The sequence below is a fragment of the Aphelocoma coerulescens genome, chromosome 2 (genome assembly GCF_041296385.1).
Source record: "Aphelocoma coerulescens isolate FSJ_1873_10779 chromosome 2, UR_Acoe_1.0, whole genome shotgun sequence".
Lineage (NCBI taxonomy): Eukaryota > Metazoa > Chordata > Aves > Passeriformes > Corvidae > Aphelocoma > Aphelocoma coerulescens.
This window is the reverse complement of record NC_091015.1, coordinates 10068158-10088650: the sequence shown is the minus strand read 5'-3', so window position 1 is coordinate 10088650 and position 20493 is coordinate 10068158. Positions and strand designations below refer to the sequence as shown.

At 41.3% G+C, this 20493-nt stretch overlaps 1 protein-coding gene across 6 annotated transcripts in view; it reads left to right on the top strand.

Moving 5' to 3' along the window:
* Positions 1–13147, top strand: part of DIP2C (disco interacting protein 2 homolog C) — a 310705-nt gene extending 297558 nt beyond the window's left edge. For all 6 annotated transcript variants that reach the window (XM_069006440.1, XM_069006439.1, XM_069006436.1 and 3 more), the window contains 5 exons: positions 1216–1273; positions 2256–2330; positions 3254–3428; positions 5214–5337; positions 9999–13147. In XM_069006440.1, the coding sequence (XP_068862541.1) occupies positions 1216–1273; positions 2256–2330; positions 3254–3428; positions 5214–5337; positions 9999–10251 (685 nt within the window). In that variant the 3' untranslated portion in view covers positions 10252–13147. The remainder of the gene's footprint in view (positions 1–1215; positions 1274–2255; positions 2331–3253; positions 3429–5213; positions 5338–9998) is intronic.
* Positions 13148–20493: the final 7346 nt, after the last annotated feature.

Here is a 20493-nt window from a genome sequence, read left to right as displayed (position 1 = left end):
AGACCTCTAGCTGGGGTCTCTCTGTGTCTCACCCCTCCTTTCCCAAACTGAGCACTGTGATACTCTATAAAAAGACAAAACAGTCTGAAAAAGATCTATTGTGACTGCTCCTAATAGACTCAGTTTTATGCTCAGCTTATCGGGATCCAGCCATCTCCACCCATCTGCTCCTGTCTGTTTTCTTGTCTTCTGACATTTCATCTTTACCTTTTACATGGCTGGCTTTTAGGCATCTTGTATTGTGGGGTTTTGTCTTTCTGATACCCAGAGCTGAGGGGAGGAAACAGGTAAGAACAGCTCTTTGGACACAAGTCCAGATTTAGCTTGGTTAAGTGGATTACAGATAATATTCAGGAGTAGGAAGGTTAAGGTTTCCATGGTTGTAAGTTACTTACTTAGGATACAGGAATAACTAAATGTTACCGAATTTTCTTTGCCATGTACTGGCTGAGATCATCATCTATTTTGGAACTTGAAAGTCTCTTTCATTCTAACCTGCTGAGTAGTTTTCTAAGGTTAAATGAGAAATTTCCTTCCAGAACATTTTACCACTGAAGGAGAGATGACATTCCAGTTCACTTAGCGGGAAAATAAGTTATCTAAAAAAAGAAAAGAGACAACCAGAAAGTTATACTCTGAGAATGGATCTGATCTCAGCAGTAATAACATTTTTCATTAAATGATTTTTTAAAAATATTAAAATGTTTATCAGCCACTGTCCATTGAAAATAATTAACAGATTGCAAATGCAGATTTGAAGCTGAGGCCAAGTTATGAGTTATTTTGATATGATTTTGATTTTAGCTGTTAGCTACTTGTGGAATATGGTTGCTCACTCAGCTCAGATGCTTTTGTGTCTGTGCCCTGGTTTTTATGATGTTCTTGTGAGAAATCAGTATTTTAGATCCCTCTTGCCATGAATAAATTTGTGCATGGAATTTCATTTACAAAAGTCTATTGAAAACAAATAAAAGGCACCAACTACATTTGAAGAATTTATTATTTAAGAAAATGTTCACACACATCTTTTTTCATTATTTTCCTATCCATAAGTTTTGACTAATATTAAATATTGGGTCTGATTATGTTCTACATAACAGGATATAAGCTTCATTAATAACATTAAACTCTGCAACCATTAACCATTCCTTTTAGAAATAAATGTTAATAAAAAGCAAATAAATGCAACCATGTATCATACATATTATTTTACAGAGTTCGTTTAGTTGAAAGAGGATCTCCACATAGTTTGCCTCTCATGGAGTCTGGAAAAGTAAGTGCTGGAAGAAGATTTAAGTGTAACTTTTATGGTCAATATTTTCAGTTAATATCCATTTCTGTTCATTTTTACATGAATGTAGTGCTGGGGAATGCACTATCAGCTGTACAGATTGATGTCCTTCCTTTACTGTGGAGGTTACAGCATGATGGCAGTAACTGATGCATTACTGCTCTCTCAGAACCTGTACCTTGCTCTTTTATGCAGAAATCAATTCCTTCTTTTATGCAAAAAGAAGGTATTTGATCCCCTTCATGTCCTTCCTGAAGCAGCTGACAAATGTGCTGCTGGTGCTGGCAGTTCCATCAGTGTAGAACTCACCTCTACTGAGAGCTGTTCTGAGATGAGGTGTTCATGAGCTGTGCTCATGGGCCACTGATCACCTGCAAAGGATCTGTCCCTGCTGGGGCATGGCTGTGGGGACAGGGTGAGGACACAGGAGCAAGCTCTGATGCTGTGGATGCTCATCTAAAGCTTTCTGTCCATAGCTTTGCAGACACTCATGGTCAGAGGATGCTCCCTTTTTATTTTAGGGGTCAACATCCACCTCTGTAGTTGTTGAATGTCCATTACATGAGGTATTTGGCAGGTCATCATCCTGGGAGATTGCATGATGCCTCTGGCTTTCTCCTTGTTTCAGGCCAAAGTTTCATTGGGATTTTTCCTATCCTACTATGTATTCTCATAGAGACAGGGACCATTTGGTCTGACTTTTGTTCTGCAGGTGAACATTTGATTTCTGAGGAGGTTTATTGACAGAACAGCTTTCACAAAGAGAAGCAGTTTTGTCACATCTCCCACATACCTCAGAAATTGTCACACCTATGGACTATTTTATTTTTTTGTGCTATAAATCTACCTTAACTTTTAAGGATTTCTTGTAGTTCCTAGTGAAGGTTCTTTGGGGACAAAGCATCAGCATACAATTGCAAAGGTGGTACCTGCTTTCTTACTGCCTCATGTTTTCTTTCAATAGATCCTCCCAGGAGTACGTATCATTATTGCTAATCCAGAAACAAAGGGACCCTTAGGAGATTCTCATCTTGGTGAGGTGAGTCATGAGCACTGGAACTTTGTATGCTCTGAACTAAATCGCAGAGACAAATCTATTGTTGTGCATGCTAATGATTTCCTATGATACACCTTATCAAATGCCCAGTGAAGAAAACAGTGAATTCTACTGATCTTTATAAAATGTTACTTGTGTCATTATTAAAATCATTAGTAAATTGTTGCTAAATAGTAATAGCTCAAGTTAAAAATATGGAAAAAATTTGCTTTTGCTAACTGTATTTTATACTTGGTGCTTCGCTAATTCTGATGGAAGCTTACATGAAAAGTTAGGTTATAGATTAGCTCAATTTCAGCTAGATGGTTTTCTTGTGCTGTTCTTCATAACCATTGTGCTTCATTGCACTGAAGTACTCTCATTAGCTCAGTTGAGCAAGGCTATATGTTTTTCAAATTTATTTTATGTTTCTAGAGTGAGGAAAAAAAATTATGTTGTTTTCAAGCAGTTAAAAATCTAGTTAACAAAATGAAGAACATGTTTGATCATAATTAAAACCACAATCTAATTTGTGAGTTTCTGTAAGAGTTCATTAATTTGAAATCATAAAAATTTCCATGATGCTTTGAGTTCAATGGAAAGAATCCTTCTCCATAGGTGAAGGTCCCTGGCCTCACTCCTTAAAATAATCTGTCTGTCTGGTGTTCATGGAGGATGCTCTGCTGGGGTAAATACACTGAACCAGGAGTGGGGAACTTGGCTCAGATCTGCCCTGTAAGTTCAACAAAAGTAGATTGGAGTCTCTGTGCCTGGAACTGGCTCAGTTATGGGTTCAGAAACAGATTTAAAAGACATTTTTAGTATTATCTAGCTATGACTAAAAATATTTGCATCAAGAATTTTCAATAATGCTTCATTCTTGAAAGCTACTTTAATTAATACCAGTATAATTGCTTTTAACTTAGATATGGGTTCACAGCACTCACAATGCCAGTGGGTATTTTACCATCTATGGAGATGAATCTTTGCAATCAGATCATTTTAACTCAAGACTCAGCTTTGGAGACACACAGACTATTTGGGCAAGAACTGGTTATCTGGGGTTCCTGAGAAGAACAGAACTCACAGATGCAAATGGAGGTAAGAGCTTTCTCATCATCGAGGTCTATGCAAATAATTTGGATTATTTGGAGGGTGACACTGTGTCTCTGGCCCTGCGGTGCCTAACATGCTCCATCTGTGAAACCTGTAAAACTGCAGAAAAGCCTTAGTTAAAAGAATCAGAAAATAAATCAGAGGGCAAGATTTCCCTGCTGAAATAGTTGCTTTTCCTTTGCTGGACCTCAGGTGCTATAAATCCCCTCCACCAGTGACCTTTTGGCACTGTTAATGCACCCAGTGCTTCAGCTTGAAAAATATGAAATGCAGCTGAAACTGCCATAATTTGCTCTGGCAATTGTATGCCCAGGAAAGCATTTGTGCAGATGGAAGAAACCTGGTGGGAGTCTGAGCCCTGTCCCTCCTGTGACCACCACCTCCTCTGTTATAAACCTCTTCACAGGAGCTGTCCATTCCTCAGATCTTCCTGTCTTTAACCCCACAGGGCTGGTTACTGAAATGTAACAAAAAGCAGTAGGCTGCAAGAGACGTTACAGAGTGTTTGGGTTTCTGTCAGGAAGGTACAGGATTCCCTTACTTGTTTTAATGAAATTCTTTGTCTCAGGTACACATATAAGTGAACCAGTGCTGCCAGGCACACAAAGTCTGTGCTTTGGAAGGCAGTTTCTTCTGTGATTTTTGCAGAGCACAGTGCCACAAGCAGCTGCGGCTGAGCCGGCCAGGGAAGGCTGTTGGCCAAGTAGGGTTTCCGGCAACACTGTGAGCACCTCCAGGGGTGATCCCAGGGCCATTAGAATAGCTACTATTCAGCCAAAGAAAGAAGTCATCAAACCTGAAAACATTTTAGTAATCCATCTGGATTAGGCCTGCTGCCTAATGTTGGCACCCTCTGAAGAGATTTACTTTGGTTTGCACAGGCTTTTTTCATTTCATAATGATAGCCCAACTTTAAGAAAATTCAGGATTCTCTGAGGATATTGCAACTTAAGCATTCAAATAGCTTAAGTATTCTCCTAGCAAAAAGTTGCTCCATTCTCCTCCTACTTTTAGCTCCCAGTGCAAAAAGTTCTCAGCCCTTTACTAGGTAGAGCTCATATTGTCATTACAATACCACCACACAACTATCCAAATTCATGCAAAAAAGAGTCAGTTATCTGCTATTAGCAAATACTTTTTATGACTGGCATGTAATTGTTTATTTTCAGCCTAGTATCTTTTAAGAAGTGTAATTTCAGCCTCATTTATTTCTTTAGTAGGTCAAAAATATGGGCTATAAAAGTGTTATGCTTAATTTATCTGAATGAGCAATTTGCTATCTAGCTATAGCACGTTTAGTTTATTGATAATCACCTTTGTAATACACCAAAAGCATCTGTAGTGACCATCTCAAAGCAATTGGAAGAACGTCAGCCACACTGTTAGGATTAAATCTGTTCTTTCTCTTTGAAAAAACAGAGACAAACAAGGAACCTATTGTCTATTCAGAGTGCCTTAAAAAAAATGAATCTGTTTTGCATCCACCTGGGAGAACACCAGGAATTTATGCTGCTGTCTTTGGATAAAGATTTCTGCCTTTGTCTTTTTCAAATGGGAGTAGTGTTTCTGCCTTCCTTTCTTCTGTCTTTTTGCTCTGCATTGCACTTCAGTAATGGAAAATGCTCGTTAGTTCAGAAATCACTTTGGGGTTTCAGAAATTCAAGGATAACTTATATTGTACTTATTTTACTTAATTCTTAATGTGAACATTTTTGTAATTTAATGTACTGGAGAATAGAATCTTTCTTGTTTTTTTTCCCTCACCACCAGAACGCCATGATGCACTTTATGTGGTGGGTGCATTAGATGAAGCCATGGAATTGCGAGGGATGAGGTACCATCCGATCGATATTGAAACCTCTGTAATTAGAGCACACAAGAGCATCACAGAATGGTAAGGATTATATAACATCAGGGCCCTTATAAAAAGCTGAAATATCTATAATGTCTGGGTTTTCTCCTTGGATATTGCAATTGATCCAGGAAATGGCCTGTCAGGATGGTCACAGGATTTATAACCCAGCTGCCAATGTGTACTTAGGATGAAACTTCTCAAACAGATTTAATCAGAAAGGACTGATTTCTGATAAGTTCATTCAGTATGTTTCTTTCTTTTTTTTTTTTTTTTTTTTGAAAGAGTAAGCAAGCAAACATTTCAAATAAATGAACACTAATAAACTTTATTAGTGAACACACTGTTTTTTGAATGGGTTATTAATAAATGAAGTAGTGATCAAATCAAGGTCACAATGGAAATTGAAGTGGTAAATCAATGAGTTGATAATGATGTTGTCTTAATCAATGTATCATCCTCAGATGTACACAGCAAGTAATCATTTCTTGAGGCCGATGAGCTCAAATTGCTTTTCATTATTCTTGCATCAGAAGACTCAGTCAGGTAGTTGTTCTGTTTAGATACAACCTTTGCTCAGCTATTCACCTTTCAACCAAAATGAATCTGTCGCAACATCCAGAGCAATTTAGTGCATTTTTCTTTTCAGTCCTGGCTGCAGAGGTGTGGCCTGAAGCAGAGAGATTAATAATGAATGAAGCACAGCAGCTGAACTGGTTTTCTTTAGTACAAGACTTTGCTTTTTTCTTAAATATCAGTTAAAATGAATGCATTTAATTGCTTGGCCGAGTGTAACTCAGGTTTTGCCTTATTGCCTCCTCCTAGAGCATCATCACTGCTGGTATGGTCTTGTGCCAGATAGGCACTACACAGGGAGCTGGGTTCTGTGCCTTCATACAGACCAGTGTGAACACTTTAGGAATGTCATGAAATTCCCCTTGAAAATGTGTCAGTACCAGCAGTTTTCAGGTAAAGCTGTTTAAGGACTGCTCTATTATCAGATGGCCATAGATTCATAAATTGATGTGTTCATCAGTACCTGTTTGTCAGAGGTTTGTGTCCCCTCAAATTATGAGCTCACAGGCAGTGAATTAAGTAGCCATATCACACTGCAGAAATGGGTTTCAGTACCAAAAAATGCTTGAATTATATTCCTGCTTTCAAGACTGCTGAGAGCACTTTGAGGATCCTTTTTGTTTCACAACCGTGGAAATTCTGAGTGAGAAAGTGGCAACTGAAAAAGGGTTGGGGGTAAGCTGGAACAACCAGAGAAAAAGGCCACTGAATTTCTGCAAGAAGGTAGAAGTACATGCAGATAATTCTCAGTGCCTTCACTCTTCCCAGTAGGTGGGTGATAGTGTACAAGGCACAGGACTGAGAATTCAGAAAACACTCTGTACTGTTGCTACCCTTTGCTCAAGGGCCAATATTTAAGGCCAATATTTCAGGGTTGTTTTTTCCTCAAAAAGAGAGATTGCTGATGAATTAGATGTGTCTTGGATGTGGTCCCTGTAGAAAAGGGACACACAGTTATTCAGAGTGACAATGTCTGGTTTGCTCACAGTTCCCAGCCTCTTCCTAACCAATGCTCTGCCAAATAACCATCATGGAGTTTTCATTCACAGTCCTTATCCTGACTGTCCTTGACTTCTTTCATGTAACTTCTCTTTCAGCTTCTCTGAGAGACACTCCTTTTGTCTTTGCGACACACCCCTTGACAAAATAATAGCCAGCTAACTTTTTTTTTTTAATTTATAATTTGTATATCCCTTTCTGTGGATGGGGCATGAGCCTCTTTTCTTTTTTTCTTTTCTTGTTTTTCTTTTCTTGTTTCAGTTACAATGCCCCATTAAGGATTTAACTACATAAGTTCCTGTTGCACACAGAAGGTGCTGGGCATGTCCAGTTGATAGATTGTAAAAACAGCCTCTGAGAAACGCAGCTCATTTTGTAACACTGGGCACCATTGAGGGACTCGGGGGTTTGTTGACTGACATGTGATCCTGCTGGGCAGCTTCTGTCATTGAGGATCAGATCTGAAAGGTCATTTAAAATTATTCTCATCTCTTAAGAAATTTTAGCACAAAATCAACAACCTCTGACCCTGGACTTCCTGTGTCTTTATACGTAACAAGTGAAAGAGTGGCACAGTCTGGTTTTATTGTGAGGGAAACACACACTGGGCATTTTGAAAGTGTTTCTAATACCACAAAATACATTGAAAAATAAGGTATGTGTTTTAATTAAAGCACATGGTTGACTCATTTAAATGTCAAAGTCTCAAAGGAGGAACAGAACAGAGCTTCCTGGAATTTGCTTAGAAGTGGTTTATACACAAAGCTACACAAGATATTTGGAGAAGAAAACAATTAGGAGCTTCTTTCCCTGGAGGTGTTTTGACAAGTTCCTTGTTTTTCCTGTAGCATTTGGTGACACAGAAGCAGCAGGAGGAGCCATTCCCAGCTCAGTGCATTGACTGTTTTCCATCTACTGGGTGTGACTTGATTACTGTGACTCAGTTATTTCTTAAGGAAAGGGCAGCCTTCCTGGTCCCTAGATTTTTGGTTTGAGTTTTTTTATTCATCAGGGCTAGAAAGTTGATGTATGCATAAGAGATACACACTGGCTAATGTATCTCATCTCAACTAGTAAGAACATAAAGAGCAATATTTTCTTTTACTTCCAGTGGTCACCAGTGAGTTAGAACCATGACATATGAAATGAGTTTTAAATTAAATTGAAGCCTCTTGGGAGTGTCACTGATTTTAGGACTTAATAGAAGCTTCATGAAAGTTTTGGGAATCAGTTTTCTGAATTCAGACAAACTAATTTATTCTAACCCATGTTTTAGGGACCTGCTCCTGAATCTTGCTGTTAACTGCTTTCTCAAGTAACGAGCTAACAGTAGTTTCCAGGCATGGTTTCAAATGCTAACTTACATTTCAATGAAACTTACCCAGGGTTTTTTTGTTAAAATATATATAATACTAATTTAGATGTTTGTACAGCAATCGATAAAAATTCCAGGACCTCTCTGGAGATGGTCACCTCTGCAGTCTGATACTTATATTCAGCATTAATCAACTTGCTAAAATGTCTGTAAAAACATAATTACAAATGGAAATTCATTTCACAGCAGTACTAAGTCAAAAGGGGCCTTCTCAGCCTTGCTTTGGCTGCTCATTAGTTTTCCAGATCAATAAGCACATAAGAATTCAATCAAATAATACTTTGGCAGGATCTGAAAATAAATTTTTTTAAGAGTACTTTCCTTCTAAAATCCATTCTGTCAAGCATCAACATAGAGCACATTTTCATAGCTAATTTTTGGCTAAATAAGCTATGGTTCCACAGTACATGGATTTTCAGAGCTGTCTTAGTAGGCTAAAACAGTGCACTTCTGTCTCAATCAAGCATTGACCTTAGGGTAAGAAGCTCTTTTTGAAGATGGCTTATGTACATAATATATTCTGACTTTCAGATGCTTATGCTCAAGACAGTTCTGGGAAGTTATCCCCTGATTTTATGAGGTGAAGGCAAGTAAAGTACAGGGCTTGATGTATGGCTTACATGTGTAGAATATTATTATTTATTCTGTGGAATAAGTTAGAGGAAGAAGTGTCTTAAACACCTGCAAGGAAGAATGAGATTGCTCTTTGTGACTCAGCTGTGCTGGCCTCTCGTGAGATGCAAGAGTCTTTGGAGGCACTGGAGATGTGAGGAGGAGGATGGAGGGAAGCTGTAAAACTACCTGGATGGAAGCATACACCAGACTTTGATATCCTCCCAGCCTCCATATTTGGAAGGATAAATGCATTATCCTTAGCCAGAAATGGTCCCAGGTAGCAGAACCCAAAATTTACCTGCTTTGGCTCCAGGACTTAACCAAAACTTTGGGGTCTTACAAAGTTCTTTTAGCAAAGACGAGATACTGGGGATAATGGCATTCCCTTGACTGTCTCAACTGTTAATCAGGAATGTTAAAACTCCTGTCCCCTTAAACCCAACAGAAATAAAACAGCCAAAATTAAACAGATGGAGAGACAGCCTTACTTCTGTGGAAACCAATTGGTCCAGAAGAATTGCAGCTTTTTTGTGCTGAGCTCTGCCCTGCCTGGACAGCAGCCAGCCCATTCCCTAAGGTGCACAGCCGTGTTTGCCAAGCAGGCGCAGGGAGGATGCCCCCTCCCGGGGCACCCCTGTCTGCCTGTGCCATGTGCCTTCCCAGGGCTCCACACCCCTTCACTAGCAGGCATTATCCCACAGATCTTTCAGCTCAGCCTATGCTCCTGCTGTTCTTGGTGCCTCCTCTCTTAACCTCCTTGGTTTTCTGGGCTGCTCTTCAAAAAACCCCAGAGAAGACGCCTCCACACACACATCACTCCATGAAAACAGCAGAGCTGTGGCACTTCCCTGGCTTCAGAGGGAACCACATGCTGTCTTGCTCCCTCCTTACACGACAGGCAAGTTTCTGTAAAGTTCAGCCTAATGCTTAAAATTGCAGCAGTATTAAAGAGAGAGCTCATGGGGCTGTTCTGCCCTTGCCCGCAGCATGTTCTCTCTTGCTGCTCACACTTTGTGCTGAGCACACTGAACAAGCCCAAGGAGCTCCAACAAAAGGTAACCAAGGTGCAAGAAAAAAGATAAAAAATGAAATGGGTAAAAAACCCCCACCACTAATATTATTTTTTCTTTCGTTCCAGTGCGGTGTTTACCTGGACAAATTTATTGGTCGTTGTAGTTGAGCTGGATGGATCTGAGCAAGAAGCTTTGGACCTTGTTCCTTTGGTCACCAACGTGGTCCTGGAGGAACACTATCTGATTGTAGGGGTGGTGGTGGTTGTGGACATTGGTGTAATTCCTATCAACTCCCGTGGAGAGAAACAACGTATGCACCTACGAGATGGATTTTTGGCAGACCAGCTAGATCCCATCTATGTGGCCTACAACATGTAGTCTTGTACCTTAAAGCTTCCATGGACTTTACAATAGATGTATAAAATTTTTTTGTGTCCACTAAAAAGTGTGCAGATAAGATGCTGACACTCATCAGAATGGAACTGTTTCTATTACGACTTTTCAAAGCAGTCACGATTGGCAGGAAATAAAATGTGAAATGTTTTCTTTTATCACTAAATTTTAGAAAAGAAGGACTATGGGGTAAGGCCCTTCAGTGTGTTGGAAAAGCCCATTTTAAACTTTATTTTTTGCTTATTGGACAATACTGCTTTTTTGAGTAAATGTGGCTTTGTATTTTACATTAAGTAAGCTGAAGTAGATTTTTTTTTATTCTGCCCTCCAAATGGATTCTTTTAAAACAATTTGCATACTAATACAAATAATTGTTTCCTTCATTTGTTTTAATATATCATAAAAAGCTGATGAATACAGATCCATTACTAACTTAAGCCATTTTAGATCCCACATCTTAGGAAACTATGTAGTGGTACGAGGAGAAAACCCAAAGTAGCACCTTTCAATTAGAAATTTTGCAGCTTTCTGTCAGAGATGCTGAAAGCCCAAAGGCCAAAGAGCCTTTGCTGTTAGCGTTAGAATGGAAGAAATTTATAAATAAGGTGTATTTCGGCAATGAGCTTGCAAATATCTTTGTACTAAACTAAAAAGATAAAATAAGTTAACTACTACTTCTGTAATTATGTACAAAACGTTTAATTTATTTTGATCTCTTTAGAAGTATAAAAGAGAAGAAACATTCAAGAATATTAAACTCTTGAAATGTTTGCTAATATAAAAACAAAGTGTTGTATTATCTTGAGTGGATAGTATCACATCAAATATATATATATGAAATATAAATTCACTAATGACAAAAGATTTTAAAGTTTAAAATGCAGTACTTGTCACTTGCATGGTGTCTCCCACTGTAGATAATCAAATGTTACTCACGAATTTTTTGGAAAAAGAAAAAAAGCAATCCTGGATTGCTAAGTATCCCTGTCAAAAAGAATCCTCTAGATACCAGCAAGTGGAATTATTACTGCCTTTAAGGCAGTGAATGAATTTAAGACTAAAAATGCACTACAATAATTTTCTTTTCTTTGCCATGGAGGCAACAATAAATATTCGTGCTGGCATGTGCATACACTTGTTAGACTTAGAAAAGGCAGGTTGAGGAATAGCACTGTTGTCTAGCTGCAGAACTTTGTTGCACAATTTTTTTCATTGTTTTAGTTGGTGTTTTTACTGCTATAAGGAAAAGTTTTGGGGTTTTTTGCACAGAGTCATCAATTTGCCTCTCAGCTAGGACATGTAGCTTGGTGGCCAACGCATCCAGTTTACATTTACAGGAAACGATTGTTTCAATGGTCTTTAATTTATTCCTTAACGGAGAGGAGCGTGTACAGTCACTACCACCCTTGGGCACGGATCGTGCATCTGCTAACTTGTCCCTAAACGCATTGAAACATCAGAGGAACCCATCTGCCTGGTTAAGGAACGGAGGAGTCCCGTGGCCTCCAGCCTGAGGCCATCACGGGAGAAGAGTAGGAAAACATGCATCACAGCTGCCTTCATTTTACTACCTTTGGAGAAAAGAGGGGTTTGATTCCCCCGTTATGTTGTCTTCCCTGCCCCCCCCGTCCCCTTTTCTAAAACCTTCCCCTTCCTTCATGTGGTTGTAACTGAATTGACCTGTTTGTGATCAAGAGTGGGATTTACCAGCTGCAGTCCAAGAATGCTTTTCTTATTTGTCCCAAATGACGTTCATGTGCTGGCTCTCATTACCGGATATGCATGACTAAGATTGTTGCAGGGCAAATGTTATCATGTTTTTATCATGTATAAGGGAGTCTCAATGCTGGGTGTTAAAAATCTTTTTAAGAGGTAGGGACGTTTTAGTCTGCATGTACAGTACAGAGCATCTTGCCACATCAGACGCGTTTTCTTTCAGACCATCTTTTCCGCCCTCACTGTCCTGTGAATAGCCCTATTCATGCTCTGCAGACCAATCCCATACTTTGTTAAATTCATTTTCTGCTCCCTAAAAAGAATAAAATTTGTTCTTAATGGCAAGTTGTTGTAAGGTTTCAGACAAGATGTTGATTGATTACAAACATAATTGCAGTGTGTGAACTAACTTGTGAAGTCCTGCTATCGCTGATCTCAGTACTGCAAAACAAATCTCGCTGTCGTTCAAAGCATCACTTTAACCTTCACGAAGTCAACTTTGCATTTGTAGAGAATAAAAGAGCTGCAATGCAGTTGTGAAACGCAGTTAATAACAGCTCTCTTCTGCAACCTGTCATCTGTGGTTGTTAAATCCTGAGTTAAGAGAAATGATAAACTGAGTTTCTGGTTTTGTTGTGCAAGCAAAAGGAAGGAAACATTTAAGCACCATCAGACTGAGCAATAAAGAAGGATTGTTCTGTATTAGAAACTGTACTGTAGATAAACCATTCATGAGAATGTATAAAATGTTTGTCTTGTGACCTTGTGCTTTTGGAGTCAGACAAAACCATGTAATCAACTCGATGCACATGCACAAAAAGAGAGGGTACACAATGAACATTTAAACACAAAACTAATCAAACAGGAGCAGATTCCTCATGGTGCTTGTTTATTATATATATTTAATCCTGCTTGACACTTTACCCAAGGGAAGACTGTCCCTTTTATCAGTTGAATGTTAGCAGCGTTATTTCATAGAGTGTGGTGACTGGTTAGAGAAATTCATGTAACTCAGCCAATCACAGATTCAAACAAAAATTTTTATGTGCAAAGGACAGCAACCTTCTTGTATGTTAAACCACCAGTACGCTTTGTACATCTGTGATAACGCCTGTTTTATATTCAAATGAACAAATAAAAGCTTTTATTTTTGTTGCTCTGAAAATATCAGTTTCTTAATTAGTCATCTAAAATGGAGCTTCCGAGAGCTGCGGATGCTCAGTGGAGGAACATGGAGAGCTATACTGTAATTTTATTTTGTTTACCTCTCTTGTTGCATAATTTATTAGTACAGATCATTATACTTTTAACAATGTTTAAATACTGGTGTGGGCATTTATTGCTGAAAGACTTTCATATGGCAACAAATGTTTTTTGTGAAATGTTTTTTTAATTCTTTTTAATATATTCAAATATACTGTTCACATTTTTGCTGAAAGTGTAAAGATTATTGTAAGCTTGGTAACATTTTGTGAGAAGCAATAACAAGCATTAGTACTGTAAAACTCCTCAAATTTGTCACTTATCACTTTTGTTGCAAGGTCTTGCTACTGACATGCTGCTAATCAGTCACCTAAGGAAGTTGCTGATCCAGGTGTTACAGCTCTGATGGAACTTTCTGCCCCTGGAAGTCTATGGGTTGCTGCTTGGTCACTCACACATGTGGGGCTAGAACCTCCCTAACGATTCAGTAACCTTGGGTGGTCAGATGATCCCTCCTGGAAATGTGAGCTGCCTGTTTCCATTGGCTTTTTCCAAAAAGACCTTGATTTCAGATCTGGCTCCCAGCTGTTGAGTAGCAGCGTCTCCAGGGAAAAAGTTTGGCCCCAACTCTCATTTTCCAAATGTGATTTCAAGGGGTGAAGTTGTGAGTCCTCATGTCTTTGGAGGCCTCTCAGAGAAATTCAGGGTATAAAATCGCATCTCTGATGGCTTGGATTTCAGGTTGCTCATCACAAGAGGTAGGTGCAGTCTCGTGGAATCACAATATCCCTGAGCAGAGAGAGAGAGATCCAAAAATTGTGGGAATGACAAAGCAAGTTAGAGATGGCAGAAGAGGATGGCAGAACAGCAAGTAATTCCTGATTCAGTTTTACAAATTGTTTCATTAAAGTAAAAAGGGATTTGATTTTTATGTTAATGGGATTAGGGTTTTTAAAAGGTCAAAATATTTCATATCCACAATTTAAAAATAATTTTGGCAAAAGGTGGCTGTAACACTGCAAAGCTGGTGGGAAATCTCAACAAAAAAACCCTGTAGGATTAGAAGAATCATGAACAATAGGAACAGCATAATTTATTCATTATCACAATACTAAGAATGTAAGAATTGGAAAAAAAGTTTGATAAAAGACCATACAGCTTTCCTTTTCTGGTTTTCAACACAAAGATTTGCTTTATGCACTGTTATTATCAAGGGGGGAGGGAGGGGCATGCACAGAGATCAACAACAAATTCTCACCAGTTGTGAGCAAATCTGAGTTTGGGGGAGCTTTGAGCTTTCTCCAGCACAGCTTCTCACAGTCACCTGCTGGGCCACAGAACCCTCTGCACCCCTGGAGAGGAAAATCCAGCTGTGGCTCTCGCCTGGGCACACTCATGTTTGAGGGGGCTGGGCTGGGCTCTGGGTGGATGGGCAGTGGGGGAGAGGTACAGCCTACAGGAGTCATCCCAAGGGGGATGGACCCCACTGTCCCCAGCATAAGAGCCAACCCTGATTTTGAATTTTTTGTTGCTTTGTTTTATTGGAAGAAATTTTTGCTTTAAAACTGAGATTTGAAAAGCAAAAAGAAAAAAAGTAACCAGATTCTACATGGTGAAAGTAGAAATGAATAATTTTGTTTGGGGATAAAATTTAAATAATATGTTGTTAATTTTTTAAAAACACAAATGTATGGGGTTTTTTTACATCTGGAGTGCTCCATTTAGCAGCCCACATTCCCAAAACCTCTCTCTCACCTTACCATGATTTAGGGTTCTCCTTTTCATGGTTTTCCTTGTCTCTTTTGAGGGGTATCACCTTAAAGCTGGTACAAAAACCATCTAAGCTTTGCCTCATTTGTGCTGCACCTGGCTGAGGTCAGCATCTCTGAAGCAGCAGCTCCCCCTTTCTTACACAGCAGAACAGGATCAGGCCATCTCTGCACCTTCTGGCATCATCCTGACACTGGGAACTGCGTGGCATTTCAAATTCCCTCAGGTTCACTAAGCAGGTCGTGCTGCATCATGCCAGTCAAAGTCAGTGTTCTTTACCTTTTTCTGGTCTGCACAAACAAGATTTCTTCAAAGCCAAAGCACTGTTGTATATTCTCCTATGATGCACATGGGGCCAGTGGAGGGGGGGGAAGAGGAGGGGAAGTCTTTTTCCTGGGAGCCCACACCACATCTAATAATATTTATTTTTAATGATTGCAAAATCTTCTACAGCAATGGCCAGTTAATGGGCAGATCCTAAAGGCACAAAGCTGATGTTGTTTTAATTTTGTGCTTTGGTAGATTGATGCTCATAGGCATGTGGAGAGTAGCTGGAGGAGGAGACAAAGCTGATGGAATCTTCACAGGAAGTGGCTTCCACGTGTGACTGGCAGCACATGGGAAAGGTTTGGAGATGCCAGAAGAGGCACCAAGAGCTGTACTGAGCTATCAGGATATATCACCAGTGCAGGAAGCCATAAATGAAGGGCAGTTTTAGGAAAAATATTTGGGGTAGAAGAGGAGGCCAGGAAGGAGAAGACTGTGTATATGGAAGTAAAGATCAAGCAGTTGAGACTATCTAAACCTGTGGCATCAGGCACCCAATTTTAGGGGCCTCCTAGGGGAGTGCATTTCAATCATGAAGCTCCAATGCTGGGACTCACCTCGCTGCTCTTAGCCCTGGATTCTGACTGGAGGCTTGGGTGAGCTGCCTCTGCTGGACTGAGCCAAGGGCTCTGCAGTAAGACTCAAGAGAGGAGGTGTATAGAGGTAGAAGGACAGACATGTGCAAGGCAGGGACAGAGTTTATCCCAGCCCCAACGGTTTGGGAAACTAAAAAAGAACCAGGTCTGTATCAGGTAAGCGTCAGGACTGAAGAACAGAAACCCTGGGAGAAAACAAGAATAGGAAAAGCAGCTGCATGCAAGAAGAAAATAATGTTTCCATGAAACCAGGTCGGGAGGGGAGTATGGCATGGTCAGTATTCACAGAGCAGCAGGAGACGAGAATTTGAGCCAACAACTGCCCAAAGGAAATTAGTGGCTGAGGAGGTACAAAGGAATTAAACTTTCCATTGCAGCCACATGTACTCATTAGCATTTCTAGGATGCCTCTCCCAAACATTTGGGTTTGGCTACTTTCCTGAAATCCACAGGAGAATTTTTTTTGCATACCCCCCCTCTCTCCTAACCACAAGTAGCTGCAAGCTGGGGTGGGGCTACACCCTCGTGTGCCTTTGCAGGGTCCCTGTGTGGCTCAGTCCCGGCTGGCTGCTGCAGGGGCAGGGGTGGACTTGCACAGCCTGAAAAACTCTCTGGCTGCCTGGGCAGGCACTGGGCATCCACCATGGAGATCCACAGCTCACCCTGCCAGTCCAGGGTGCAAGGCTGCAAAAACTGAATGGGAATGTTTAAGTTTTTCTCTCACAGCTCTTTGGTTAACAAAGAGAAAGAAGTGTGGTCTCAGCTATAATTTTTTTTTCCTTCAAAGGAGGGAAGTATTTTTTCATCTTGGAGCAAAGCCTTTTTAATACAAGAGTTTTTAACTGCTGTTTTAAGCAATAATAAAATGACTATTAGAGATCACTCTGTTATGAAAATTTTCTAACAAACCCCATGTTTTCTTAAATGAAAACTTCCATTAAAAACTCCTATTTCCAGTGGATCACCTAACAGGCAGTAGCCTTGCTCCAAACTGGTCTGACTGCATTTTGCTATGCCTGCATGAGGCACGTGTGCTGTCGTTGCACTTTACTTACAACTACCAGCACCATTTATTTCTCCAGCACGATAAAACCAGTGCATCTGCAGGAGAGACACAAAGTCAGGATGCAACCTGTCAGTTTGGGATGTAGCAAAGTCCCGTTTTGATTTGGAAATGCTGAGCTACAGGAATAATAATAATTAGGTTTGTAATGGGATGCGGGATTCCAGACACTGCTTTTCTTCACCAAATGGTGGTAGCAGTAGTTGGGAGAGGCAGAAACACTCCCTCTGCCCAGGGAGGTCCTGAGCAGGATCACAATTAGGAGAAAAAGAGGCAAATTCTGGATAAGCTGTTACTAGAGGTCCATAGATAGGTTCTGTCTCTGCAGATGATTCTGTACAGACAGTGTACTTTTTCATGAGCTTTGGGCTAAGAGAAAGGCTCTGAGAGTGGATCTAGTACCAGGGGCAGAGGTCGACAGTGTGGGCTGTGCCAGGCTAAGGAGGAGCTTGGGAAGCCTCTGGCTCTTAGCCTTGAGCTCCCGCTGCTCTCTCGCTGCAGGGCCCCTCTCTGCGGCAATTGTTGCTTGTAATTGTCCGTAGCTTTCAAAGGGAGGCTCCTGCACCAGGACAAGCCCGAGGTGGCTCGGAGCTTTCTCAGTGTCTGTGGCACTTCAGGACAGATCCAGTCCCTGCAGCAGGGTCCTGCTGTGGGAGCTGCCTCCTGTTCCCCTTCCGGCACCTAAATCTCAGTGTCACCCCACTGACTCCAAGGCTTCCTTGCAAGCGCAGCATTGCCGCCACCCAAATTCGGCAGAGAGAGGCAGCGGGAACACCGCCGGTGGGAAGAGCTGAGCAGTGCTGGGCTCTGGCTCGGCGTCCAGCGCCGAGTCCCAGCAGCTCGGCCAGCATGGAGCAGCTCCCTGCTGTGGCAGCCCCTGGCACTGGGGAGCCCAGGGTTAAAATGCTGCCGGCTGCAGCATCAGTGGGAAAACAGAACAAGCGATTGCATGGCTGAGCTGCACATCTTGCGTTTCTTCGGGGCAAAACTAAAAAGCTTCCTAGCCCTTGTGGTCTTTACGGACTTGTGAAAAGACAGGAAAAAGGCTCTGTCACTCAGTCAAGTGTTGTGTCAGCCAAAGAAATTCTCTCTCCAGCACGTAATCCACGCATGGCAGAGTTTCTGGCCATGCTTTTCCTTTGGGAAGGAGCCAGTGTTGCTGCTCCTTGGCGGGGCTGAGCTGCCGGGCTGGCAGCGGGGGGATGTCCCTGCCCATGCCCTGGGGTTTGGGGGCCTTCATTCTGCTCCCTCCTCAGGTACAGCTGACCCACACGGCTCCTATGCCTCCCAATGAGAACAGTGAGCAGGATGCCCAACTGGCTGAGACGTGGCCCACACCACGCAAAACCCTCTTTCCTGGTGACAGGGACTCAAAGAGCTGCTGTGTGCAAGTCACCGAGTCTCTTTTCACTTTTAATGAAACCATTTTTCACCTTGAAGGCTCTATTACAAGGGACAAAAGCACATTGCTGTGGCCAAGCGTGGAGGGATCATGGCTCAAAACTGGCCCATGCTCCCATGGGAGCATGAGCAGGGGAGGAGCAGAGCTGGAATATGGCAGCAGGTGGGGCCCCAAGCTGCCTACAGTGGCTGTTTGCCAAAGATACCTTTCCTGTTAATGAAGTAGTTAAAAATCAAAGTGCTCTGGCTTTATTAACAAACATTATTTCCTGCTGCAGAAGTCCTTTTCCAAACACCACTAAAGCATTTTGTGTAACCAGATTCACAGCATCTTCTGATGCAGAACTCAGTTTATTTTTAGGTATCTCTCTAGGGTAAATCCTATTTCCATTGAAGCTTCACACCAGCTTACTTTTCACTCAGTGAGTTTACAGCAGCTGGCCGGTGGCTTTGTAAACAAACACATCGTTCTGCCTTTTATCGTGGAGTGTTCTTGCTCTCTTGGCATTCCTTCTGAATAATCTTCAATTATCAGTTTCCTTCTATGAAGACATTATCTACAAAGTAGATGCTGCGCTTAATTTCAGCCTCTTCATTGCTGTTTGCCACGCCTGAAGGGATGAAACATCCCTTCTATACCTCACTCGTGACTCCAGGGTCAAGGGGCTGGAGAGGTCCTGGGGCAGGCATGGCCATGGGGAGCAGGAGGGACAATGTAGAGTTAACTTTTTCTTGGTTCTCTTCCTGATTTTACAATTTTGAACATCTAGTAACCAGCATTTCTTTTACAAAGAGCGTTACTCATAGCCTATCATACTTTTGAGCCTTTTGACATCTGGAAATAGGTTTTATTAGGATAAAATATGGGGTTTGGAAGATCCAAGATAGTTGGTTTTATTCCTTTTACATTACCTATAATCATTTCCCACTTAACCCCAAAAATATTCTAGTATTCTCACAAATGGATGGATCTTTCTGCTTGCAGTTGCATTTTCTTAATGTGAAACAACACAAGAAGGGCCTCTCTGGTTTAGATACCCTCCCTCAATTTGATTTATGAAAGCATTTGAGAAGTATATGCACAGATCACATATGTACTCTCACTCAGGGAGGCTAAAATTGACAGGGTGGCCCCTAACTACCAGTAACAAATCCCAAACATATTTCACATACTTGGTCATTTAAGATTGTGAAACAAGCCATGAGCTGGGCAGCTCACTCCACCTAAAGGAAGCAGGAGGCAGAAACCACAGCTTCTCCTTATTAAAATAAAGGAATAGCCAGAGTTTAAAAAAATAATAAAAATAAATTAATTAATAGTAATAACAGTGTCAATAATAGAAAAAGCCAACAATAAAATGTTTAAGTCTTTCAGACTGATGCTCTAGGAGCACTTCCTGCAGCAGTGATGCTGCAGGAACTCAGAGAAACCCTCACTCACCCTGAGATTCCTGATGGAAGGAAACTTGCAGAGTTGAGGCAGTGCAAGGACAATTCTCCTCCTCTGCTCTGCCAGCTGGCAGTGACAGGGCCCAGTGTGGGACAGTGATGGAGTACAGCAGGTCACAGACAATCCATGTTACACAATGCAGGTGGGAGGCTGCCTTGGCACATCCAGAGATCTGTTTGATCCTGATCCTGGCACCACTGCTGTCACCTGAACTGGCAAATGCACATGGGGAGAGGAATGGAGGAGCATTTGCACTGAGGATTTCTGCCATTGGAGTGCTGATGAGCTTGGAGAATGACTGCAGTCATCAAAAAAGGGGAATGCCCTGGGAGGGGAGCTGAAGGGAGATGCTGCTTATTCCTGATCCTGCTTTACCAGCTTACGTGATTGGCTGTGCTGGCTGTTGACATTTAATTGTTTCATCAAGATGAAGGAATAAAATTTGGCTCATGTAAGAACAGAACTGTTTGGATTGTGAAATAATAAAAGAGACTTTGAGGGATCCCTTAGGACTTGAAGGTCTTTCCAGGTCTTAATTTCCATAGGGAAATTCTTAATTGCTATACTGAAACCAACTCACAGTGTCCCTCCTGCAGCCCTGAAGTCCCAGTGGAGCTCCAGGATGACCCACTCTGCCTGTGGCTTGCCCCATGTGGCTCTTTCTCTTGGGTGGCTGCAGGACGTGCTCCTTGGGCCCTTGG